General features: G+C 42.0%; 1 protein-coding gene across 1 annotated transcript in view; it reads left to right on the top strand.

Moving 5' to 3' along the window:
- LOC143768181 (uncharacterized) overlaps positions 1-18,675 on the top strand; it is a 124,002-nt gene that overhangs the window by 38,192 nt on the left and 67,135 nt on the right. Inside the window, exons 3-8 of the mRNA XM_077256871.1 lie at positions 1,031-1,200; positions 1,284-1,381; positions 1,578-1,680; positions 10,345-11,277; positions 13,313-13,371; positions 14,927-15,376. Of these exons, the coding sequence (XP_077112986.1) occupies positions 1,071-1,200; positions 1,284-1,381; positions 1,578-1,680; positions 10,345-11,277; positions 13,313-13,371; positions 14,927-15,376 (1,773 nt within the window). The 5' untranslated portion in view covers positions 1,031-1,070. The remainder of the gene's footprint in view (positions 1-1,030; positions 1,201-1,283; positions 1,382-1,577; positions 1,681-10,344; positions 11,278-13,312; positions 13,372-14,926; positions 15,377-18,675) is intronic.

Below are 18,675 nucleotides of genomic sequence, written 5' to 3'. Positions count from 1 at the left end.
CTGGACTCTGTGCTGACAGACACAGTTACCCTTCTCGCCACAGCTTGCATTGATATGCCATCCTGGATGAGCTGCACTAACTGAGCAACGTCTGTTTGATGTACAGTAGACACTGCCTTATGCTACTGTACTTCTAGGGATAAAAGCATTGACAAAATGCAAAAGTAACCAAACAACAGGAAAAAGATGATGAGAACAGAGAAATGGTCTGTGGTCACACCCTGCAGAACCACTCCTTTATAGGGGTTGCCTTGCTAATTTCCTATCATTTCTACCTGTTGTCAGTCCCATTTGCACAACAGCAAGATAAATTGAATCATAATCTATGTTGCTTCATAACTGGACAGGTTGATTTCACAGAAGTGTGATTGACTTGGAGTTACATTGTTGTTTAAGTGTTGTTTTATTTTTTTGAGCAGTGTATATACTGCATTACTATGGTATTGCAGAATACATTTAAAGCAAAATCTTGCTTCTCCAATGAAGCTAAGCCTGTAACTGAGCTTCACAGGAGGATTAACATGTCAGTTAGAGGATATTTAGCAGCACACAGTCACTGGCACAATTTAAATAAATAAACTACAGTGATTGGAGCTAGCTCCAGTTTTAGACAGATATTTCATATGTAATACAGACAGCATCTGCCTGACCTGACACAATAAAAGATTATACCCCACGGAACACTGCAACATTTATTTAAGCGGCTATTGGTGATGTAGTCAGTGACGTCTCTGGCCAAATATGTTTATAAGACCATAGTAGAAAATTAAGATATCGTCCTCATTCCACGTGGAGTGAATTTCTCCTGCAGTATTGCTAATGCCGATTCCAGTGTCGGTAAATGAGATGAGAATTAGCGTTATGGAAGATGAGTCTGTGAGAAACTAATTCAGGTAGAGACTCCGAGTAAGAAACTGCTTGTTGTGTGTATGTGACTTAAAATATATAGGTTTTATTTAGTTATTTACCCTGCCAGTCTCTGTATTTCCTGGTGAGTTTCGACAAACCTGTAACCTTTTCTTCTAATCAGATGCTTTATGAAGGGATCAGAGTGATGACGGTGTCATTGCATGTGTCAAGTTCCTTTAAGGTGTCAGGATTTCACTATCTGTGTCTCCATGGAGGAGTTGGAGTATTTAGAAGGACACACAGATCTGTATGACGTCGTGATGAAGGTTCCCCAGCCCCTCACATCACCAGGTAATAAACAGAGTTAAATTCACATGGCCTATAATTATCTGTAAGTAAAGAATGAATTCAGTCCCTGTATGTGTTTCCTCCAGTTTTATCCAGTAGGAGGACAACACCAGAGAGATGTCCCCGTCCTCTTCTTCCACAGGACTTTACAGAACAAAATCCCAATGTTCCTCAGGATCATCAGGTAGATGGAGAGAAGATGTCATGAGATCTCCCCTATGATGTGTAGATGGCTGTGACGGTCTTGTGCTCAGTCTTGTTATCCACCAGTATTATATGTTTTATACTTGTGTGATGAGAGCGGTGGAGATGGTAGGATTAGAGCTGATCATAGATGTGACTTCTCCATCTGTCTGTGACTCTTACAATATTTGTTTCAGGGTAAAGATCTGACCCATAATAATACTACTGAGCCATATATGAGTGGTGCCGAGTGGTTTAATGAATGGTTGAATGAGGTGATTCCTGCAGATAAAAGCCCAGGTGAGTAGGAACCTCTAAATCCAGAGAAGTCACAAGTTATTCTCAGTCACTGGCTGTGGCTGCTTTATTGGTGGTGTAGTCTGGCCATATCATGATCAACTAGTCACCTTACTGCCACAAAACCACTACATGCTTTCCCACCCTAAACTGTCCCCATTGCTTTAGGCATGGATAGACCTTTTTTTCAGAGTGAAATTCATTTTATAGGCAGGAGAATCCACCCTAACGTTCAGAATTAGACAATGTAGTCCCTTAGCTGCTCAGATCACTAAACTACAAAGCCAAATGACAGTGTAAGTAGAATGTGCTTGCTATTTATAAAATCTTAAGAAAAGTATAATCCACATGGTGAATTTCTAAGAGAAAGCAGAGGGTATTGACACTGTTGCATTCCTAGAATCCTAGCATCTTAGTGAATAAATCTACCTTCTCTACCTTCTGTGCTTCTGAATCTGCTCATAGGGTCCCTACAAGACCAAGTCCAGTCTTTCTGGCCAAACTTCGCTTTGTTTCTTTTAATTGTTGTTAATTAATTGTTGGGTAAAATGAATGTTGTCATCCAAAACTAAATTAATCCCACAAAAAAACAAGCCCTTAAATGTCTAAGTTGAAGGACACGAAAAAAAAATAATGGACCCTGGAAGAAGGGAAGGGGAAAAAGTGCAAAAGTGAAAAATTGCCATTGTCACGAAGGGGAAAGATAGAATGAATTACCAAAAGCTGTCCAGAGATTTAACCATTAGTTGCTAATTCATTACTGAAGAAGACTGTCGGGACTGAGTGAGAGTATTTTAGTAGATATTGTCTATCGTCACCATATGTTGTCTACAGAAGTTAGCACCCCAGATTCCTCTGATTTAATCTCTTCCCGCAGCCAGTTCTGTTGTTCTTAACCAGGCCCCATTTTTCATATCAGACATGTCCCTTTATGCGGTAATAACTTTGGATGTTTCTTCTGATCCCAGTGATTCGAAGCTTACTTGTTTCCATAACATATTGTACTTTTAGTCGTAGATCTAGCTATAAATGTTTCGGATGAAAATAAGCGAAAATTTTCAACACCTCAATTTGTATTACCTAAAAACAGATCTCACAGCAAATAATTAAGAAATAAAATTTCTCCTATTTCTACTTTATATAAGCATCAGTTTTCATACTTACTTTCATCATTTTTAGTAAGCTGCAATAGATAAATTGTTTAGCAGCAAGGTTTCATATGTTGAGAGAGATTTAAAGAAATGTAAAGTCACTTTTGAGATTGCTTTGAGAGGCCTATATTTTATAAAACTATACTCTTCATACTATCCTTAACCACATTCAGGAAGTTAGGTGCTTCACAGGAACTGAAACCAGGTGAAATGCAAAAATGAAAAATCCCTTTTTTTCATTAAAATGTTGATTTATTTTTTTTTACATTTTTTTTTTTTTTTTAAAGAAAAGGTAAAATGAGAAAATAGACTGAACATATTATTCTGGATGCTCTCCTGAATCCAACAATACCCTAACTATGGTTGTACACTAGTATTTGGGCACACGGCATGGCTCAGAAGAGGACATTTGGGTATTAGAATACAGAATTGATGGAATAGTTCACAGACTGCTTAACATTAGTGATGAGCGAGTATACTCGTTGCTCTGGTGATCTCCGAGTATTTGTTAGTGCTCGGAGATTTAGTTTTCGTTGCCTCAGCTGCATGATTTATGGCTGCTAGACAGGCTGAATATATGTGAGGAATGCCTGTTTGTTAAATACCCACATATATTCAGGCTGTCCAGCAGCCGTAAATCATGCAGCTGAGGCAAGGAAAACTAAATCTCCGAGCACTAACAAATACTCGGAGACCCCCTAGGGTTCCTGAGTATACTCGCTCATCACTACTTAAAGGGGTTGTCCACTACTTTCAATTAACCCCCCAATGTATCCCCCTGGGGCCCCTGATGAATTGTGTAAATACCTTCTGTTGCCGTTTTCACCTGTGAGCGGCGCTATGCTGAGTCCGGGTCACGTGACCCCCAGGCTGCAGCCGCAGCTTATTTCCGCTGATGTCGCGTCAATTTCCAGGTGAGGGGGGGTCATTGATGTGTGTGTCTCTGTGTGCAGGCATCGTCCGATGGGACCACAAGTCCCATCGGGCTCTGCCTGCTACAGTGACAGTGAGTGACACATTAGCCAGTGATAGGACAGTATTAGTCCCATCATCCAGCTAATGTGTTGAATGTAAAAAAGAAAAAAAACACATACACACATACAACATGCGACATGTGACATGCACCATGCCACATGTGACAACATGCAGCATGCGACATGCGATGACCTGCAACATGCGACGTCATGCAACATGTGATGTCATGCGACATGCAGCATGCAACATGTGACAACATGCGACAACATGCAACATGCGACGACATGCGACAACATGCGATGACCTGCAACATGCACCATGCGACATGCAACATGTGATGACATGCACCATGCCATATGCAACATACGGCATGCGATGACATACAGCATGCGACATGCAACATGCGACGTCATGCGACATGCAACATGTGACGACATGCAACATACGACATGCGATGACATGTGACATGCAACATGTGACATGCAGCGATATGCAACATGCGATGACATGCGACTTGCGGCATGTGACATGCGATGACATGCACCATGCAACGACATGCGACATATAACATGCCACATACAGTACATACATACAGTGCATACATGCAACATACATATACACATACAGTACATATAACATAGAGTACTCACCATCACTTGTCACTTTGTTCCCCGAAGCCAGTGTCACCTGTAAAAAATATTAAAATAATAAACAAACACTATACTCCCTGATCCGCAGTAATCCAATTAAAACAAGTGTCACACCACGATCTTCCATGGAGAGCAGGAGCATCAGCTGATGCGACCGCTCTCCAGGGGCTCTAGGAATACAATGATGGAAGGTATCCTTCCACAATGTATTCCTCACAATGTATTCCTACGCCCCTGTGAGAAAATAGTCCCTAGTCTCACTTTTAGCATTGCTGTGTGTGAGATTTTCCCACACAGCAATTGCCATAAAGTGAGACTTTGAACTCTAGTAACCTCTCAGTGATGCACTGCAGGAGCCATTGTCTCCTGTCAGTGTGTCACTGAAGGTCCTATAGAGCAGTGACATGACCCAATGTCACTGTTCTATAGGGAAGATCATCGTGGGACACTCGTTATTAATTGGACTACGGCGGAAAGTGAGTATACGGTTTATTATTTTACGTATTTTTGCAGGCGCTGAAGTATGGTAAGTATGGTTAAATGAAGAATATTAAAATACTTTTTTCTGGCTGTGTCTTTTTTTTTTTTTTTTTAACTCTTTAACTACTATAGGATTAATAATGGATAGGTGTCTTATTGACGCCTTACCATTATTAACCCGGCTTAATGTCACCTTACAATAGCATGGTGACATTAACTCCTTATTACCCCATATCCCACCACTACAGGGGAGTGGGAAGAGAGGGGCTAAGTGCCGGAATTGCCGCATCTTAGAGATGCGCCATTGCTGGGGTGGCTGCGGACTGGTATTTGTAGCCAGGGGGGCCAATATCCATGGCCCCTCTCTAGGCTATGAATATCAGCCCACAGCTGTCTGCGTAGCCTTTCTGACTATAAAATATAGGGGGACCCCACGTCATTTTTTGGGGGGGTCCCCCTAGTTTAATAGCCAGTAAAGGCTACGCAGACAGCTGCGGGCTGATATTCATAGCCTAGAGAGGGGCCATGGGTATTACACCCTTCCCAGGCTACAAATATTGGCCCCCGGCCATCGGCTTTCCCCCTGTGGCGCAGAAAATTGTGCGGGAGCCCACGCCATTTTTTTTTCGATTTTTTTTTAAACTGAAACATATTGTTCATTAACCCCTTTCTGCCAGCTGACGGAATAGTGCGTCAGCTGGCAGTATCCCCCGCTTTGAGGTGGGCTTTGGCGGTGAGCCCACTTCAAAGCCGCAACATGTTAGCTGTTTTCAATACAACAAAAAAATGTACATGATCGCTAAACGGTGTAGCGAGAAAAAAAAATCAAAAGCCAAAATTATGTTTTTTTGGTAGCTGCGACATTGCATTAAAATACAATAACGGGCGATCAAAAGAACGTATCTGCACAAAAGTGGTATCATTAAAAACGTCAGCTCGGCGCGCAAAAAATTAGCCCTCACCCAACCCAATATCTCAGAAAATATAGACGCTACGGGTATCGGAATATGGCTCAATTATTTTATTTCTTTTTAGCAAAGTTTGGTATTTTTTTTCACCACTTAGATAAAAAATAACCTAGACATGTTTGGTGTCTATGAACTCGTAATGACCTGGAGAATCATAATGGCAGGTCAGTTTTATTCTGTGTGCACACGTTTCAGATTTGGGTGCAGAATTTTCTGCACAAAATCTGCATCTCCTTGCAGAAAACTCAGCTGCGTTTTTGATGCATTTTTTTCACGTTTTTTGCGCGGTTTTGATGCCTTTTTTTGTGCGGTTTTGAATCAAGTTTTTTATGCTTTTTTATGCAGTTTTTGGTGAAGTTTTTATGCAGTTTTTGGTGCACTTTTGGTGCAGTTTTTGGTGCGGTTTTGATGCAGTTTTTGATGCAGTTCCTGGTACGGTTTTGATGCGGTTTTCATGCGTTTTTGATGCAGTTTTTCTGCGGTTTTGATGCAGTTTTTGGTGCAGTTTTGATGCAGTTTTTAGTGCATTTTTTGCACTGTTTAAATGCATTTTTAATTTTTTTTGCGCGGTTTTTGAAAGCTAAATAAAGATATATTATTGAACAAAAAAAAAAAATTGTGATGTCATTATTATCCAACCTCCTTTTACATTTGTCCAACCCACACTCAATTACACACAGACAGATAGATGATAGATGAAATGGATAGACAGATCTACATATAGATAGATCTATAGATGCATACATCTATCTATTCATATATCTATCTATTGATAGATGTATGGATAGTGTAGGGTGCGTGTCCACTGTCCGGATTAGGCTACTTTCACACTTCCGTCTTCTGGGCTCCGTCACAATCCGTCGTTATGGGCAAAAAAAGGATCCTGCAAATGTGCTTGCAGGGTGCTTTTTGGCCCATAGACTTGTATTAGCGACGGATGGGCACACGTCGCATTGTTTTGGCGGACACGACGCACAAAAAAGTTCAATGTAACTTTTTTGTGCGACGTGTCCGCCATTTCCAACCGCGCATGCGCGTACGGAACTCCGCCCCCTCCTCCCCGCTCATCACAATGGGCAGCGGATGCGTTGTAAAACAGCATCCGCTGCCCACGTTGTGCTAAATTTAGCACAACGTCCGTCGGTACGTCGAGCCGACGGTTTGCGACGGCCCCGTACCAACGGAAGTGTGAAAGTAGGCTTACATCCGAATTAGCTGCAGATTGGATGCTGCATATTTGTAGTCCCATCGGATGATGCCTGCACACACACCCCAAAAGACCCCCCGCACACACGCGAACAGCCCGCACACACATACACGCACACACTTCCCTCCTCCCGATCTGCAGTGTTTCTCGGACCCACATCCGCAGCAAAACTGCGGATCTTTTTTACATCTGCGGTTTTGCTGCGGATGTGCCCTACTCAATGAAAGTCTATTGCCGGAGTCACACTACAGCGAGATACGGCCGAGTCTCGCAGGTTAAAACCAAGCTCTGGCACCAGCACTGCGGAGCGGAGCGTGCAGCTCCTTGTATTGCTATGCGGCTGCACGCTCCGCTCTGGAGTGCCGGTGCCAGAGCTTGGTTTTAACCTGGGAGACTCGGCCGTATCTTGCTGTGTGTGATGCTGGCCTAAGGGTGCAGAAACGCTGCAGTTCGGCACAAAAGTGACATGCTGCGGAAAAAAAAAGCTGCGTTTCGGTGCGGCTTTTTCCGCAGCATGTGCACAAGTCTGCGGCTCCCATAGACTTACATTGGTTGTGCACTACAATGCGGATTTCATGCAATTCTGTGCAGCAAAAAACCCTGCGGATCTGCAATCAAATCCGCAACGTGTGCACACAGCCTTAGCATTTAGGGAACCTAGCAAACAAGCCAAGCAAAAAACAAGTCTGGGATTGCACTTTTTTTGCAATTTCATCGCACAGAAAATGTGAAAAAAATTCAGTTGCACGACATGGTAAAACCAATGGTGTCGTTCAAAAGTAGAACTTGTCCCGAAAAAAAAAAGAAGCCCTCACATGGCCATATTGATGGAAAAATTATGGCTCTGGAAAGAAGGGGAGCGATAAACGAAAAAAGCTCCAGGGGTGAAGGGGTTTAGAAACATGGATATGAACATATCTATGGAAATAGATATAGATATATAGATATATCTGTATGTATCTATCTATCGATCTATCTATCTATCTATCTATCTATCTGTGTGTAATGGAGTGTGGGTTGGTCAAATGTAAAAGAGGAGGTTGGACAGAAATGGCATCACAAATCTTTTTGAAGCTAGAGGAGGGAGAGGAGGGAGGGGTTTGGGTGTGTTTTGGAGTGGGTGTGGTAGGTTCGGGCTTACTGGTCAGTGCAAAGCATCATGGAACTTGTAGTATTAGAGCACAATAACTCAGGAGAAAGGAAGTTGTCGATTAACTCCATGAGAGCTGGATCCAGCACTGAAGATGTGCTGCTACAGCATGATAAAAGGTAATATTGCTAAAATAAACACAGTGGATGTTTTCAGTGGCACATAATAGCAAGATTTATGGAAAAAAAAATTATTGTAGTGGACAACTTCTTTAACCCCTTACTGACCTCGGACGTACTATACCGTCCGAGGTCAGCTCCCCTGCTTTGATGCAGGGCTCCGCGGTGAGCCCGCATCAAAGCCGGGACATGTCAGCTGTTTTGAACAGCTGACATGTGCCCGCAATAGGCGCGGGCAGAATCGCGATCTGCCCGCGCCTATTAACTAGTTAAATGCCGCTGTCAAACGCAGACAGCGGCATTTAACTACCGCATCCGGCCGGGCGGCCGGATATGACGTCATCGCCGATCCCCGTCACATGATCGGGGGTCGGCGATGCTTCTGAATGGTAACCATAGAGGTCCTTGAGACCTCTATGGTTACTGATCGCCGGTGGCTGTGAGCGCCACCCTGTGGTCGGCGCTCACAGCACACCTGCAATTCTCCTACATAACAGCGATCTGATGATCGCTGTTATGTAGCAGAGCCGATCGGGCTGTGCCTGCTTCTAGCCTCCCATGGAGGCTATAGAAGCATGGCAAAAGTGAAAAAAAAAAGTTTTTAAAAATGTGAAAAAAAACAAAAAAAAAACAAAACATAAAAGTTTAAATCACCCCCCTTTCGCCCCAATCAAAATAAATCAATAAAAAAAAATCAAACCTACACATATTTGGTATCGCCGCGTTCAGAATCGCCCGATCTATCAATAAAAAAAAGCATTAACCTGATCGCTAAATGGCGTAATGAGAAAAAATATCGAAACGCCAGAAATACGTTTTTTTGGTCGCCGTGACATTGCATTAAAATGCAATAACGGGCGATCAAAAGAACGTATCTGCACCAAAATGCTATAATTAAAAACGCTAGCTTGGCACGCAAAAAATAAGCCCTCACCTGACCCCAGATCACGAAAAATGGAGACGCTACGAGTATCGGAAAATGGCGCAATTTTTTTTTTTTTGCAAAGTTTGGAATTTTTTTTCACCACTTAGGTAAAACATAACCTAGACATGTGAGGTGTCTATGAACTCGTACTGACCTGTAGAATCATAATGGCAGGTCAGTTTTAGCATTTAGTGAACCTAGCAAAATAGGCAAGCAAAAAACAAGTGTGGGATTGCACTTTTTTTGCAATTTCACTGCACTTGGAATTTTTTTCCCGTTTTCTAGTACACGACATGGTAAAACCAATGATGTCGTTCAAAAGTACAACTCGTCCCGCAAAAAATAAGCCCTCACATGGCCAAATTGACGGAAAAATAAAAAAGTTATGGCTCTGTGAAGGAGGGGAGCGAAAAACGAAAACGGAAAAACGAAAAATCCCAAGGTCATGAAGGGGTTAACATGCTAGAATGACAAATCTATAGGTGTAGTGACTGTTTTGACCCCATAGGCACTTTTTGTAAATTAATACACTGTAAATGTTGCATAGTGAAAATTGCAACACATAGTGCCTAGCTTGTGCTTCTGGAGACACACCATAAATTAAAAGGATTCCTCCTGCTACAGCAATGCTAAACATGTGGATGCTAAGTATGGTATGAACACACTGCAAGAATCAGAAATGGGGATTGCTGTTTTCATTTATGGAAGACCTGTTGGTTTTCAAGAGTCATTGAGCTACTAGTAATGTGGAAACCTATTTTTCCATAATGTACCTAAGTGGTAGGCTTACTTTTTGCTGGATGAGTAGAAGTTTTAATTTGTATAATTTTTGGCTACTTAATGGTTTTTTTTATGGCTTTTTAATCCAATATTTGGGAGGCAGAATGAACAAAGACAGCTGAACTTCATGATCTATTGGCACATGGTTTCAGGTGTATTGTTTGATTGTTAACTGTTTACTGTCAATAGTTTTTGTACAAATGTTGTAAAATTATAACTAAGGATATTTTATTCAAAAATAGTTTGGCTTCATTCTTGGCAGATGACTGTACCTGGAGATCAGAAGAAGACCTGACATCATCATTTTTTAAAATGGATGACCTTAATAACACACAAGATACAATCGAAGTGAAAGCTATTTTTCCAGATATTCCATCATCCTTTTACAGTGAAGATTTATCATCTGATCAGGTCCTATCTTCTGATTCATCACAAACTTGGAAAAGTCAAAATCACAGTGCTCTTACAGCAAAGAAGCCATTTTCAAGTACAGAATATGGAAACAGTTTTTCCCTTATAGAGTCTCAAAAAAATCTCAAAAATAAGGAAATATTTTCTTGTTCAGAATGTGGGAAATATTTTAAAGACAAAACAAATTCTATTAAACAGAACATAATTCACACACTGAAAAAGCCATATTCATGTCCAGAATGTGAGGAATATTTTGCAAATCAATCTAATCCTGTTTCACACCAGGTAATTTGTACAGATAATAAGCCATATTCATGTTCAGAATGTGGGAAAACATTTATAATGAAATCAACTCTTGATATACACCAGAAAATTCATACAGGGCAGAAGCCATATTCATGTTCAGATTGTGGGAAAAAATATATCCAGAAATCAAATCTTCTTATACACCAAAGAATTCACACAGGGGAGAAGCCATATTCATGTTCAGAATGTGGGAAATATTTTAACCAGAAATCAAATCTTATTTTACACCAGAGAATTCACACAGGGGAGAAACCATATTCATGTTTAGAATGTGGGACTTATTTTAAAGATAAATCAAATCTTGTTGTACATCAGAGAATTCACACAGGGGAGAAGCCATATTCATGTACAGAATGTGGGAATTATTTTACGCACAAATCAAGTCTTACAAGGCATCAGAGAAGCCATGCCAGGGAGAATATGGGAGAAAAATTACACCATTTTAGACATGACAGAAGAAACACAGGGAAAAAACTGTAATCTCTATATCTGGACAAACTTGTTTTATTTTGTCAATATTAGAATAAGAAACATCTTCATATGGTGGTGTGATCCAAATTTTGTTTAAATTACTTTGTATGTTGAGTATACCTCAATGCAGCATAATCAAAACTACATATGACTGGTGATGCTAACTTAATCCTAAACTTCTGACAGTGCTTCCTTTTTTCTTATATTAAAAATTATCTCTAGTGTCAAATGATTTCTATGTATGATGAGTAGTTACACTTGAATAGAGTATAGAATTTTGCAAAGTATATTACTCAATTGTGATTAATTTATTGGTCCTCCTACATTCTCCCATTTAGATTTTGCTGGACCAGAGGTCGGCCCATCCTGTTCCCTCACCATGGCACTAGATGGCCAGGATACCATTATCATACTACTGCAATATCTCACTAACAAAGCCATAGCTTTTTAAAAAATATATATATCCTTTTTTCCTTTAAATGAGTTGTATCACGAGCAAAGTACATTTTCATCAATAGATCTTGAAATACAAATAAGCTTCATAATCAGATGTATTAAAAAAATGTTCCTGTGCTGAGATAATCTTATATGTGCCTGTTCTATATACTGTGTAATGGCTGTGTCTGATGGACCGTGGTCTGATCATACCACATCTCCTGGGCAGGGGAAGAAGCAAAATAGAGTATACAGATAGGACACTGTGAGATCACAGCTGCTGCTTTGTTTGAGCTAAAAATTGCTCAAAAACAGACAGGAAAATGTTTTAACTCGCAAAAGGAACCACCGTGATCCCATGCTGTCCTTCTTGTATACTAGGAGGAAGCAGATAATCTCAACACAGGAACATTTGTTTTTTATACCAAAATTGTTTTTTTATTAAAGGCACATGAATAATGGTGTGAAGATTTTTTTTTTTTTTTTTTAAATCCTATATTTTAATTACGTATTTTAAAGGGAAATGACAATAAAATGCCACCATATCTTTCAGTTCCTGGAAGGCTGAGGAAATATTATCTATACAGAGACCCTATGTACAGAAATATTAGGGCTACAGCAACATCACGTATTACCGTATATACAGAGGTATAGCGCTATGTCCATAGTTCTTTATTAGTGATGAGCGAATATACTCGTTTCTCGAGCATGCTCGGGGGTCCTCCGAGTATTTTTTTAGTGCTTGGAGATTTAGTTTTTCTTGCCGCAGCTGAATGATTTACATCTGTTAGCCAGCATAAGTACATGTGGGGATTCCCTAGCAACCAGGCAACCCCCACATGTACTTATGATGGCTAACAGATGTAAATCATTCAGCTGCGGCAAGAAAAACTAAATCTCCGAGCACTAAAAAATGCTTGAGAAATCTCAAGTAACGAGTATATTCGCTCATCCCTATTCTTTATACAAGGACATATAGATCAGACAAGGTCCTCATATTTAGGCACTTTTTATTTTCCACAAACGCTCTTTATATGAACAAGATCAGTGAGTCTCATTATACCGAAGTAGAGAAGCTCCAGGGACAAAGGCCCCGTCTCGTACTAACGTGCTGGAGGCCAGGCCTGGACTATCCAGCCACGGGGCCCAGATTCTCTCATTTTCGACTATGGTGTTTTCTTTAGAATAAATCCCTTTCTCATACAGTCCTGTAGTAATGACTTTGTTAATCATGTTTTGTAGGAGGGTTCGTCTGAATCCATCTAAATGTTATCAATTTATGTGCAAGAAACAATAAATGTCCTACCACAGTTTTACCATGTGTGTCGTCCAGTGTCATTTCTTTTACATACCCTAATAAACAAACATTGAGGTCTCCAACCAAACCTGTTGATTATGGTCTATTTAAAATTATAACACCACACTGTCAGCTGTTTGTGCTGCATCCAATGAGAATATGGTCCCTCCTTTGTAATTATCTGATGGGATATGAAGTCTTTAAAGATGCCAAATATTTGTAGAGATAGCTTTTTTTATTTTTCAGGCATAAATATGGTTTTATACTGATGTATGATAGTGAATAATACTATATTTATTCTATTGACCAGTACTTTTCCCATTATCTGGATATCAGCTGTCAAAAGATGGACAGGCCATTATGAACCTGGTAAGAAGGCATCTTTACAAGCCTTTGGCAAGACCACAACTATGGCGTCCTGAATTGAGAATGGCAAAGATCCCTTAACTAGAGATTTATTACATAAGTCAGCTAGCTTGGGTGACAAAATTATCTTTATCTTTTAGATAATTTCCTTGGAAAGCCATCCACCCTATCATTTTTTTTCAGTGGTCATAGACCCGAAAGCAACCTCAAATTCTTCCAGGCTTAGAGGTGCATTAGAAAAGTCTCTTGATTCTGTAGTTTGCATTGCCAGATTGGCCTGATGGAGAAATAATGATGATTTCCCTGCTTGCGATACTTTTAGAATTATAAAATGTTTTAAGTATTTTCAGTATGGAACGTGAATCATGTATTAATTGACCATTGTGGAATTTCAGAAGCTAATGAGTGCCACTCCTTGTTGAGGATTAGTTATATTTTTCTTTTCTTCAAACTATTATTTAAATAAGAATTACTTCCTATCAGCCATGACCATCCAGTGTTTGTTTAGTTTGTGCTCTGTGTAAACTGTCCTAGGTTCTCTCTAAAGGGTTTTGTACAAATCTGTCTAAAGCCTCCCTCTGGTGTAATCCATTCTGGAAAGGCTCAGAATTTGTATGCATTTATATCCTTAAAAGGGCTCCCGTAAAATCTTCTTCACATTCTCCATGTGTTGAGGCCATTCTATCGTTCATTCGAAAGTATTAAGAAAGTTTGTTCTCTATTGATCCCGCACTATCAATCAATGGTAACCAAAAAAGGTTCAGATTCCAAAGTTTAAGTTCCAGAACCATCTGGGAAACATAGGGCTACGATGACAAGAGAGTGGTTTGACAATATTTTAGAAAAATAGACAATACAACATATGGCTATAGAAATTTGCAAAAATCCAGTGTTCTTGTAAGTTATTATTTTGCAACACATATGAGGACATTAATCTATAGTTCCACAACTACATAACTCATCGCTACATCAATTACATCATTGTCCTCTGGTTATTGGATAAATCAAAGACTTGATTAAAAACACACTGGGACTCAGACTTACATACTACCTAATCAGGTATACCAATCAAAACGAAATTGTTGTGCCTAATCTATTTTCTAGGTCATCTAGGTAATTAGTTTTAGATAAATTGTTTTGTTAGATACAGCTGACCCAACACGTCTCAATCTGTAAGTGATTAGTGCCCGTGCTTGGACAAGGATAGTGAGATTCCAAGCGTACTTGATAAAGTCCAAATGATAGTGGAAAATCCAAACACGAGATCTTTAAAAAGCAACAATATTTACTGTAAATTCATTAATAATAGAGACGGTACGTAGAAATTCTCTGATGCCTATGAAGTTGATTCAACAGTTAGATTCGGGACAGCTGTATTGATCTGTTCAACAAATGAGTTAAGAGAAATGGCATCGTCTGTCCTCTCAAATTTGAGGCTGACTACATCTAAACCAACCCCTTCTTTCGCCAATATGCTATGACTTGGTTAAGGTACATTGACGACGTGTTCTGTATTTGGCCAGGCGATGCCATTTCTCTTAACTTGTTTGTTGAACAGATCAATACAGCTGTCCTGAATCTGACGTTCACACTACACTATGACAATAGAAAGATAAACTTCCTCGACACTAATGTCATAGTGGACAGTGAAGGCAATATATCAACTGATTTCTTTATTAAACCCACTGATTGCAACAGCCTCCTTCACTGTACCAGCAGTCATCCAAGACATATGAAAGAAGCTCTGCCCCTCTCTCAACACCTGCAGATTGAACGCATCGTGTCCAACCTTGATACACATATTTCTAGACAAAAAGAGATGTCCAAAAAATTCATCACTCGGGGATATCCTGTGTCCATAAGTAGACAACAATCCAGGACCACTGATAAATCAACAACACTGACCTTTGATAAAATCAATCACCCGTTCTCCTACCTGATAAGAAAAGCGGTCCTTGAACGCTGGCCTCTGCTTGAAAAGGCATACCCCAATATTAACGAATTTAAGGTACCACCTATGATTTGCCACAAACGTGCTCACAGCCTCCGTGACCACTTAGTCAGAGCTGACATTGGGTCTAGTAAAATCACTATTAAACAGACTAAAGTCAGCACGGCACGCAAGGGGACCTACCCCTGCCTTAATTGCGCTCAGTGTGCTAACATCAGCAAAGGGGATTCTTTCACACACCCCAGAACCGGCAAGCGTTTTCAGATAAATTACTTTTACACCTGCGACTCCACTTATGTCGTCTACCTAATTAAATGCCTGTGCAGTCTCCAGTATGTTGGTGAAACCATCCAGCATATCCGAGACCGCAAACATAAACATAAATCAACCATACGGTGTAAGAATACTTTGTTGCCCATTCTGGCCCATTTTATTGAAAAAAAATTCCATTAGCCAGCTCAAGTTCCAGATAATTGAACAGGTCCCCCTGCCCAGGAGAGGTGGTAAAAGCAACAAGTTCTCTCATTTTTTTTGAGTGTGACTGGGTTTGATCTTTTGTATTGTCTTATTGTGTTTACCCCTGAGCACTTAACAGTGGTTGAGCTTAATCCTACCCGCTTGTTCCATCTTCTCCATTGACTCAGTGCATGGAAATCGGACGGCACTCAGATGTCATGAGAGAATGAATTTTCCAGCTCAAAAGTTTGGGTCCCCATTGTTTTCAAAGAGGTTCCGGTTATGCTTCAAGTTCAGGTACAGTTCTGGTACTTTGGAATAAAGTTTGGGTCGATATCAGAACCCGAACTTCCACAGATCCACTCATCCCTACCTATAACTTATTAGGGTGCAGTATATATTGGAATTACTGTAAACCCAGTAGGGTACAATATAAATTAAAGGGGAATCTGTCTTGTGAAAAACGCTATTGACTTGCAGGTATGAGGTTAATCTGCAGGTTAATAGTGTTCTGAAACTGTCCAGCGTTGGAAATTAGACCACTGTTAGGCTGCGTGTCCACGTTCAGGATGGCCGGCGGTATCGCCGGAGCGGCGAAGCCCCGCCCCCTTCTGGGATGCGATGATGCCGGATGTGTTAACTGTACACATCCGGGATCATCGCACCCCTCCCATAGGGCCCTATGTTATGCCTTGCGGGGACGCTGCGTCCCCGCAAGGTGAACGGACATGCTGCGATCTGAAAAGACGCGCAGCATGTCCGGAGTCGCAGGCCCGCCGCATGCGGGTTTCCACGCATAGTGGACACAGGATTTCAAAAAATCCCCTCCACTATGCTGGAACATCTGGACGCTGCGTGTTTGATGCTGCAGCTCTGCGCAGCGTCAAACAAGCAGCGTTTACTGACCGTGGACACATACCCTTACTGGGAGGAATTGAACTTGATTTCTCCCGGTAGCATTTTGGTTTCAGTCATAGGGGTAGTGCTGTCATAGTGTCAGTCACCGCTCTGTGTACATAGAATGGTGGCTGTAACTGTGCCCCTGGCACTGACTGGCAGCCGACTCTAATGCTGAGCTGCAGTCAGTCAGTGCAGGGGACGTGGTTACAAGAAAAGATCCATTTTGGAAATTTGCTGCTAAACTTATAAATCTTCTCACATCCTAAAACAATATCCAGATATTTAAAAATCTACTGCCACCATATAGTAGACGTCCGGTGACTGGTGATAATCCCCTCATGTGTGTGGTATTTGTCTCCAAGAAGAGAAATCCCACATTATATTCCACACATCACAGTGTAAAGAAAAGAGGCGCGGGGGAATTGTGCTCATAGTGAGGGACAAATAATGCTGGAAATGGGACCGAGAGTCCGTGTAAGTAAGAGACCCCGAGAGACTTCTACCAAGATGCCCCAAATCTGTAAGGGAGAGAGCGCCGGACCCCCGGGACTGAGCTCAGGGCAGAGAAATGGGGGTGTAAGGCTGGGGTCACACGTCCGATGATTCTCTCATGTGAGAGAATCAGATCGATTATGCAAACACTCAGTACAAACTCTGATCAGAGGGTCAGTTTACTGTGATCCGATTCTATCATGAGAATCGACTCCGCTCCGTACACCTCGTACACACACGGTTCCGCTCCGTACATTTTGTACACACACGGCTCCACTCCGTACACCTCGTACTCCTGCAACTCCACTCCGTGCTCCTCATACACACATGGCTCCACTCCATACACCTTGTACACACACGGCTCTGCTCCGTACACCTCGTACACACGGCTCCACTCCGTACACCTCGTACTCATGCAAGTCCACTCCGTACTCCTCACACACACATGGCTCCGCTCCATACACCTTGTACACACACGGCTCTGCTCCGTACACCTCGTACACACATGGCTCCGCTCTGTACACCTCGTACACACACGGCTCCGCTCCGTACACCCACACACACATGGCTCCGCTCCGTACACCCACACACACATGGCTCCGCTCCGCACACCTCGTACTCATGCAACTCCACTCCTTACACCTCGTACACACGCTTCTCCGCTCCGTACACCTCGTACACACACATGGCTCTGCTCCGTACACCTCGTACACACGGCTCCGCTCCGTACACCTCGTACTCATGCAAGTCCACTCTGTACACCTTGTACACACGCGGCTCTGCTCTATACACCTCGTACACACGTAGCTCTGCTCCGCACACCTCGTACACACGGCTCCGCTCTATACACCTCATACACATGTGGCTTCGCTTCGTACACCTCGTACACACACGGCTCCGCTCCGTACACCTCGTACACACGTGGCTTCGCTCCGTACACCTCGCACACACGTGGCTCAGCTCTGTACACCCCGTACACACACGGCTCCGCTATGTACACCTCGTACACACACGGCTCCGCACCGTACACCTCATACACACGTGGCTCCACTCCGTACAACTCGTACTCATGCAACTCCACTCTGTACTCATACACACATGGCTCCGCTCCATACACCTTGTACACACTTGGCTCCGCTCCGTACACCTAGTACACACATGGCTCCGCTCTGTACACCTCGTACTCATGCAACTCCACTCCTTACACCTCGTACACACGCTGCTCCGCTCCGTACACCTCGTACACACACGGCTCTGCTCCGTACACCTCATACTCATGCAATTCCACTCCATACACCTTGTACACATGCAGCTCTGCTCCATACACCTCGTACACACGGCTCCGCTCCGTACACACACTCCCATTCCGTACACCTCATACACACGTGGCTCCGCTCCACACACTTCGTACACACACGGCTCCAATCCGTACACCTTGTACACACACTCCTCCGTTCCGTACACCTCGTATACACGTGGCTCCGCTCCGTACACCTCGTACACATACG

This window comes from Ranitomeya variabilis, chromosome 4 (genome assembly GCF_051348905.1).
Source record: "Ranitomeya variabilis isolate aRanVar5 chromosome 4, aRanVar5.hap1, whole genome shotgun sequence".
Classification (NCBI taxonomy): Eukaryota; Metazoa; Chordata; class Amphibia; order Anura; family Dendrobatidae; genus Ranitomeya; species Ranitomeya variabilis.
The sequence above is the reverse complement of the archived record's forward strand: the minus strand, read 5'-3'. Positions and strand labels throughout refer to the sequence as shown.